Source organism: Physeter macrocephalus, chromosome 6 (genome assembly GCF_002837175.3).
Source record: "Physeter macrocephalus isolate SW-GA chromosome 6, ASM283717v5, whole genome shotgun sequence".
Taxonomy (NCBI): Eukaryota; Metazoa; Chordata; class Mammalia; order Artiodactyla; family Physeteridae; genus Physeter; species Physeter macrocephalus.
In genome coordinates this window covers 48,758,126-48,766,638 of record NC_041219.1, presented here as the reverse complement: position 1 = coordinate 48,766,638, position 8,513 = coordinate 48,758,126, and the positions used below count along the sequence as shown (strand labels likewise).

At 64.6% G+C, this 8,513-nt stretch overlaps 1 protein-coding gene across 1 annotated transcript in view; it reads left to right on the top strand.

Moving 5' to 3' along the window:
* Window positions 1-3,613: 3,613 nt before the first annotated feature.
* WNT7B (Wnt family member 7B) overlaps window positions 3,614-8,513 on the top strand; it is a 37,163-nt gene continuing 32,263 nt past the window's right edge. The window contains exon 1 of the mRNA XM_028491475.2: window positions 3,614-3,690. Within this exon, the coding sequence (XP_028347276.2) occupies window positions 3,614-3,690 (77 nt within the window). The remainder of the gene's footprint in view (window positions 3,691-8,513) is intronic.

Sequence of the window (8,513 nt, the reverse complement as noted above, 5' to 3'; positions counted from 1 at the left end):
CACGTGCCTCCCAGGCCAGAGGTATTCCCTGTGCTAGAAAGCCCTGGTGCCATGTCCAGCTGGAGCTATGAAGGAGCAGGCCCCTGGCAGGAGCCTTTGGAAGGGTTGGTGGGGGCTGGGTTCACCCTCCCCGTAGCATGTGGCAGTGCTGCCAGGGTGCCAAGGGCCAGGGTGTGGAGGGATCCGGAGCTGAGACTTAGGCCCCCACTGTCCCAAATTGCAAAACCCTTTCGAATAGGAATTCCTCCAGAGCATACTACCTGTCCCCTGGGCCCCTGACTGGGGACACAGGGCTTTGCATGCCACTTCTGCGGGACCAGGTCCCCCCGGAAAGGCTTTCTCTCGTGGGGTGGATGCGTGCAGACATCTGGGGTCTGCTGGGAACCTGCTCCCTCCCAGGCTGCCTGCAAAGGCAAGGGCTGGGCAAGGGCCTCCCACTCGGGAGGAGCATGAAGGTCAGAGCACCGAATAACCCTCTAGGTCGTATGCTCAACAGGGCTGAGCCCAGACTCGAACCTGGATCCGCCTGACCCTCAGGCCTGTGCTGCCTCTCCCGGCATTCTGCTGATGCAGGTTTCCTGCCTTCGGCAAACTCCACTGCCTTCTAATTCGCTGCCTGTAACCTCCCACGGGTGGAGAAACCAACTAAGCCGGCTGGTTAGAACTGTCCGTTGACCAGAAGTCGTGAGGCTCCGAGGGAGGGCTTTCTCACGCTCAGGGGCTGCCTCCACGTTTGGATTTGGGGCCAGAGGGACACCCTTCCTGCTAGGTGCAGGGGAGCCGAGAAGCCCTCAGATTCCCGCCCTGGGTCCCTCCCTGCCGTGGGCCCTGACCCTTCTCCTCTGAGACCGGCTTGAGCAGAGAGGAGGTGGCCCCAGCTGGCCAGCTTGTGACCTCTGCCGGCTCAGCATGTGGATGGTGCCTCGTGCCACGGACTTGAGGCAACCTTGTGGGCAGCCCTCCCCTTCTCTGGACCTCAGTTTCTCCATCCGGGTGATAGGCCTAGCTGCTCAGGGGCCCTCCTCTCCCCTCCTGCCCTCCCGCCCGTCCTCCCCAGCAGTCCGAGCTTGCTCTCCACCCCAGCAGCACCCACTGCAGGCCCTGTGCCAGGGGAACGAGGCTGGCCATGCGTGCAGGTGTAGTTGGGGAGCCCCCTGCCTTCCCCATGACTATGCAAAGCCCCGTGGTACCCGCAGCGGGAACACTGGTCCATGTGCAGTGAGGGTAGACCAGGGAAAACCTCTCACAGAAGGTGACCTCTGAACTGGGCCCTAAAGAATGTGCCGGAGAGAAGGAGGATGGCGTCGCTGACGCGGAGGGGGGACGGGGATGGTGGGGTGGGGGCTGGGGGGAGGGGGAGGGGCGGCAGCTGGTTAGAGTGGGGTGGGTAGTGGAAGGTGAGGTCGGAGTGCTGGCAGGACAGCTGCCCCAGGCCTGGGGCGCTGCAGGACAGGGATTAGCAGCTTCATCCAGAGCTAAGGAAAGCCCCTGGGCTCAGGGTGGACGACACGGGAGAGGGGAGGAGGCTGGTCCCTCCGGCCTCAGACGCAGGGGGTGCTGAGGGGAGGGGGCGGATTTCCCCGGCGGCGGGATCTGCAGGGCCGATGGGAGGCCGAGTGTGGGAGGGGAGCCCTGTCAGCACCCCGGCTAGGAGAGGCCAGGCCTGCGGTTGTGGGATTGACCGCTGCCCCCTCCCCCAGCGCCCAGCACAGCGCTGGGCTCTCAGCTGGTTCCCAGTAAACACATGTTGGATGGTCAGATGGCCGCTTGTGTGTCTGGGGCCCAGCGAGGCCCACTGACCTGGTCAGGGCCCACTGCCCAGTGGTGGCAGAGGCCTCCAGGTCCCAGGTGTGTTGGCGCAGGTGGACACGGGGTGGTCTGGGTGCCTGGATGACTGCCAGGCTCCCCAGACTCCCATCTTTCCAGGGTGACTGGCTGGGCGTGCTGGGAATTTCCAGGTGCTGCTGTCATGCCCCCTCCGGCAGCAGCCAGATCCATCACCTTGCTGTCCCCATCTTCCCGGGCCTGTCCTGTGTCCTCTGTGCCCCGTCTGCCAGGGTTGGGCCCTGCAGCAGGCTAAAGGGCCGGCTTGGTGGCCCCAATGGACCAAGCCCCTGGCAGTGCCCTGGCGGCGGTGTCACCCCTCATGGTGGCACTGCCCTGGCGGTGGAGCATGGCTGGTGTCCAGCATGCCCAGGTTCCCAGGGTGACCCTCCTGAGCCTCAGGCCCATGAGACAGGCTGGGACGCCAGGCGCCGGGCCGTCGGGGTGCTCAAGGAGTGTGCACGGGGGGCGGGGCAGGAGCCCGGGGCTGGCCGGGAGGCTGGTGCCGTGGCGCACCGGACAGGGAATCAGCAGCCTTGGGCTCTGGTCACTCACCCTGTCCCCAGCAGTTCGGAGCACACAGGGACTCTGGGTTCATCACCCAGGGCACGGGGGGACCCTGGAGACACTGGCCTGGAAATGCCACATCGGGGCTGTGTGGTCAGGCAGGGCTTCACTCCAGGCCGCAGCTCCTTGAGCTGTGTGAGGAGTGGAACCTTCCCCCCGCCCCCCCGGGCCCTTCTCCTTTATTTCCTTTTGTGCAGCTCCAGGAGTGAGGCAGGGCCCGAGCGCCGATGACTCCATGGCCTAGGGAAGTCCTCGATGTCTAGCTTCTGCCTGAGGAGTGGGCATCGGAGGGGAGCCTCTGGCTGACCCCCGGGGCCACATGCTTGTCTCCCATCCTGTCCCAGGGAGGAGCGGAGAGCAAGGGTTTGCAGTCAAGTCTGAGTGTAACCCAGAGCCCACCCCTGACCTTCCTTCCGCGGTCGGGACTCCTGTGGGGGTTGGGGGGAGGGGGAAAAGGGGAGGAAGCGCGGGAGGCAGGAGGATGGCAGGGCAGCGGAAGGATGCTGAGGAGACAGACAGGGCCTGGGGGAGAGCCAGAGGTGGGAAGAAAGGCTGCAGAGCCCCGTCCTCCTCTTGGCTCTGATACCAACTCCCTGCCAGGTGGCCGGGGACAAGGTACTGCCCCTCTCCTTTAACCGGGGGCTGGCAGTGGAAGGCAAGGGTGGTGCTCAGGACCCTGGGGCCCCCTGAGCTCGGGGAGGTGTTCTAGCCCCAGGAAGCGCTCACCGATCGTTCAGGTCATCACAGCCAGGCTGAGGGCGGGGTGTGTGGAGCAGGATCCTCCTGGAGAGGGTGGGCACCCATCCCCAGAGGCATCCAAGCTGAGGCACTTGGCTGGGGAGGCCCTGGTGGCCCAGGAATTCTTGGAGGAAGCAGCCCAGAGCAGTGGGCTGCTTGAAAAGAGAGGCGGGTGGTGAGGGCACTGTGCAGGGGGGCTCTGGCCCGGAGGGGGTCCCCAGCTTTGGAGAGGGCAGAGGCCAGGGCTGTGGAATGGGGGAGAGCCTGGAGGGGCCTGGGCTCACTCACGCTCACACTACGCTCTGAGGTGCTGAGTGGCCCAGGCAGGGTCCCACCCTCATCTGTTCCTGGGAGAGGGACCCTCCAGGATGCCTGCCTGGGGCTCAGTGCCAGGGCAGGGACTCAGCCCTGCAGTCTGCACAGAGGGGATGGCTCGCGGCCCACTGTCCACAGGGGCTTGGCCCCCAGACCCGCCGCTCGGACCATGTCCGGGGTGGTCGGGAAGGCCGAAGTGCCGGCCAAGCCACTAGGCGCCGAGACTCCCAGCCTGGCCGTGGGCCGGTGGGGCCTGCCAGCTTCCTCGCACCTGTTCCGCCCGCCTGTCCATCCATCCGTCTGTCCTGAGGTTTCAGACTGGCATCCTGGTCATCCAGGCCCGCAGGCGCCCCCGCGTCCGACAGATCTGGGGCATCGGGGCCGAGGCCAAGGCCCAGGCCAGGGGTCTCATCCCTGCTCGGGCCTCAGTTCACCGTGGGACCTCAGGTGCTCTGGCACCTCTGGGTGTTAGTATCCCCACCTGTACCTGAAGCGAGGCGAAAGGTCAGGGGTAAGGCCTAGGTCTAGGGCACAGCAGAGGATGCAGGAAGTGTGGCCGTGGCCTGGCCAGGAGAGTGTTGCTGAATTTCAGCCCCTAAAGGCCTCCTCAGGAGCCTGGCCTAGATGTGACCATGCCGGGCAGGAGGAAGGGAGAACAGAGGAGAGACCTGGGTGGGCTTCTTGGAGGAGGGGGTACCAAGCTGGGCCTTGAATTTTGCCTGGCTGCTGGAGGGGGGCAGGGTGGCCCTGGAGGGGGAACTGATGGTCCAGTGTGGTCGGAACTCAGGAGTGTCATGATGGGCCTAAATGCCCAGCAGAGGTCTGGACGTTTCTGAGGTCAGAGGTCAACGTCCTGAAGTTTTAGGGTCACAACGACTAGGTGAGGTTCCGACTTCACAGATTTGGCAGATGTGGGGGTGGATGGTGGTGGCCGCAGCCCTGCCCGAGACCCCCTGCCTGCCACCTGCTTTCCCTCAGGCTGCCTGGTTTCTCACCAGGGTGGGGTCCCAGGATGCCAGGCCAGGAATGCCAGCTATGTGGGGAGGGCGGGCTGGCAGCCGCCCGCCGGGGGCGCGAGGGAGCAGGCGGACGCTCTGCTCTCTTCCCCGGGAACGCTGCGGGCAGCGAGCTGAGCAGAGCAGTGGCCTGGAAAGATTGCAGCAGGCAGACCCGGGTGCAGGGAGCCAGCCCGCAGGAGGTCCTGCCCACGAGCATTGGACGGATGGGTAAACGGAGGCTCCCGGAGGCCAGTGAGAGTCAGTGGCTGAGCGGAATTCGAACACAGGACCCCCACCCAGAGAAGCTTCTTTAGGATACAGCTGCAGGCACCAAGATTGTCACTTCAGCCCCTCACTCCGCAGATGGGAAACTGAGGCCAGGGCGGGCGGGGGGCCAGCTGGGCCCCTTCCTGCCTCCAGGCCTCTCTCCAGGCTGCTTGGGACACCCTCCTCCCTGCCCAGCACCACGGAGCTCCCTGCTGGGTGTCCTCTTGAAGGCTTAGTTTCCTCATCTGTAAAGGGGGCTGGCAAGGCCCACCCTGAAGAGGCCCCGTGGGGATGAAGTAGGACAGGGTGGGGGTCGCTGCTCAGGAAGGGTGGTCTTTTTGTTTTGTTGGATTTTTTCTTTTTTCACAAGGGTGTTGTTTTGTCTCGTCGCCCCCGTAAGTGCAGGCCCTGCGACCGGGCAGGTTTGGCCACAGGTCAGATGGTCAGGCAGGCTGCGATCAGGCCCGCCCTCTGCACACGCTCCACTCCCCTGCACCGCCTCCGGCCACGTCCCGGGAGGTTCAGGTACTTCCTGACCCAGCAGAGGGAGAAGCCATTTGCCAACAGAGGATTGATTGTGTCCGATTTTCAGATGAGAAAACTGAGTCTCAGAACAGCCTTGGAGTGGCCTTCCTGAGGTCTGGGGATGTCCCCAAGCCCCATGCTTCCCCAAGCTGGCCTAGAACCCCGGCTGGGGAAGGAGATGAGCAGATTCAAGGCAGATCAGAGCAGGGGCAGGTGGCCTGCGTGCCACTGGGCCCTCGCACTGGCTGCACCAGCCGCCAGCCTTCTGCTCCATTCTATCCTGATCCATCTGACAGGGGAAGGCTGTGGGGACCCTGTGGTGCCGGCTCTGGGGCTGTGATGGTGGCCCAGGGGGTCTGCAGTGTGACCCCAGACTTGGAAGACATTCGTGTCCCCATTTGACAGGCAGGAGTACTGAGGCCAGCATGCACCCCTGCCCTCCACTCTGCCCACGGGGCCCTGCTGGGCTCCAGAGCCGGTGAAGAGCCTCTTCCAGGCCATCTGTGGCTGTAAAGTTCTGGGCCAACTTCTGCCCACCTGAGGGAGAGGCTGGCAGGGACGCAGCCTTGGGTGGGCGTGGGGGCCAGGTGCCGCCCTCCCAGGTATTTGCCGAGTTACTTCCTGGACAAGTGGACCCCGGCTAGCCTCCCTGGCTGATCGCAGATAATTAGAACATTCTTCAAATATTTTGCTGGAGGATGCCTGAGGAGGAAGAACTACAAAGCGCCCGGGCCAGGAGCGTGGGCTGGAGGAGCCCTGGGCAGCTGGGCAGCCGGGGCCAGGCCAGGGACGGGGGCCTGGAGGGAGGCTGGGGATCTGGCCATCTCAGCCCGCCTGTCCCCACCTCCACGGGGGTGGAGGTGCTTACGTCCAAGGCCAGCTCAGAGCCTGGCTGGGTGCTGGGCAATGCTGGGGGTCCCCCAGCTGGTGGTGGTGGCCAGAGCCTGCCCCAAATGGCATCAGGAGAAGCCTGAGGGGGTCAAGCAGAGTCCTGGCTCCTTGGGGGTCCGGCGGGTGGGAAGGCCTCTCGGAGGAGGGTCTCTGCGGTGGTGAGATCAGCAGGTCTGGGAAGAGGACCTGGAGGGTGAAGGTGCAGAGGCAGAAAGCCGAGTGTTGGAGGGTAAGAGTGAGTGGTAGGGATGTGCCCGGGGGCAGCCTCATGACTGACAGCACCCAGGGCCAATGAGAAGCAGCCCAGGGCCGGGCCGGGAGGCCTGGCTCAGGTCCTGAAGCCATGTCTGCTGGTACTGGGGCAGGGCGGAGGGCAGACTGGGGGTGGGGTGGGCCGCCCCAGAGCGCAGAGAGAGCCGTGGGCTGCCGGCGGAAGCCCTCTCTCATCACTGCTCACCTTCCCAAAGGTGGTGCAGGCTTCCTCCCGAGGAGGAAAGCAGGATGTCCCCCAGCGACCCCCTCCTGGCTCCCGGGGCTCTGGGAGGGGTCTGGGGTATTGAGGCCCGGTGGGCTCGGTCATGAGGTCTGGGTTCCGGAAAGTACTTAGATCCTATCTCCCCCATGGAGTGCTGCCCCAGTCCTAGCCTCGGGAACATGCCCAGGATCCTGTGGTTGGTTAGGGGCAGGGGCTGCGCCGACCCAGAGCCCTGGGGATGGGTGGGCTGCATTAGAGCTGGTGTTCTGTCCAGTGAGAGGGCGCTGAGCGGGAGGGAGCTGGGGGTCCATGCTGTGGTAGGCCGTTTGCCCTCTGCGGGGGCATCTCTATCCTGGGCTGTGGTTTGTGGGGTCGCTTGTAGGGGAATTTGTAGGAGAAACAAGATGCTGAAGTGGAGGTGCCTGGCTCCTGCGGCCACATCCGTGGCCATAGTTTGAAGGCCCCGTGGACAGATCAGGTGGCGCGAGGCTCCCTCTGGGCCTGAGAGGCTGTTCTGTCACGTGGACCCAGGCTGGCAATGACACCACTTCTCTCTGGCTCTTTAGGTAGGGAGACAGGCAGAAGCCAGCGGATCAGTGCCCTATCGAGGGCACTTTGAGGTGGCTTCACCCCCGTAATCCTGGCACCCTGCCCACATCCTGGGACTCGAAGTGCTAGGCCCTCATCCGGAGGCTGACGTTTTCTCAACAATATGTAAAAGTGGGACTACAGTCTGCTCTTGATCGACCTGTAACAGTCAAAGAGAAAATGGGGTGCACCTGGGTCCCCCGCCCCGCCGAGAACGTGCCAGCTGCAGCGTCCTGCTCTCCATGCGAGCGGGGTCGCCGTCCCTGGGAGGCCCCGGCGCTGTGTGCGAGCTGTCCCCACGAGTCCCACTGGCTGACGCGTCCGTGCGTCACCCGTTCGGCAGCTCCACGTGACCACTGAGGCCCAGCTGGGCCTGGCGCAGGCCAGGCAGGCTGCACAGTGGGGAATGAGATGGGCCACCTCCCTGGAGCAGGACGCGGCCTGCGTGGGGAGGGCCTGGCACAGGTTTGGGGGCCTCCTTCAGCAGCCCCCCTGGGAGGTTCCCCCCAGTGTAGCCTCGTGCCCCCAGGGACCGATGGGGGAGGATGGCTCTCCAGGTGGACAGGTGACCCCTCCAGCTGTCTCTGAGGGTCAGGGACGGGGTGATGAGACACTGACCGGTCCGGGGCCAGGATGTATGGGTCCTGGTCCCGGCTTCCTCCCTCCCTCCCTCCCTCCCTCCCTCCCTGAGCTACTCGGCAGGTGGCTGGACCTTCTGGACCTTTCAGTCCTTATTCTGAGGAATAACAATGATAATTATAATTATTATCACAACATTTGCCCCCCGTCCCGCCAGACGGAGGGGGGGACCCCTGAGCCCAGAGTCCAGCACACAGTAGGTGCTCACGCCACCTTGAGTCCGACAGCAGGAGGGGTTTAGGTTGGACTTCTAGCTGCTGGGGCAGGTTTGGAGGGCGTTAGCTCCTGAACGAAGCAGGGGTGTCCTACACAGAGACAGGGAAGGACAGGATGGCTCTAATCCTGAGCATCGTGAGACACTGGCTCCCCCACTTGACCCCTCTTGGGCCCTCAGGGTCCCTGCTGTCGTTTCCCAAGGAAGAGCCCTAAGGCCGGGCCGTGGCAGGACCGGGGCTTGGCCTAGACGGGGGTCTTAGCTGGGCAGCCCTGGGAGGAGGCTGCCCGTCAGGCTCTGGCCCCACGGGTGGGCCCAGCTCCTCTGGGCAGAGGACAGCTATAGCAGGTGGGCAGCTCTGCCCCCTGGCCCCGAGTGCTGCCCGGGGGCAGGCTAAGGGCAGGAGGGCACTGCCTGGTGCAGCCCCACGGTCCTCAGGGTCTCCGGCGCCCACGCTTCCTATTGCCCCGGG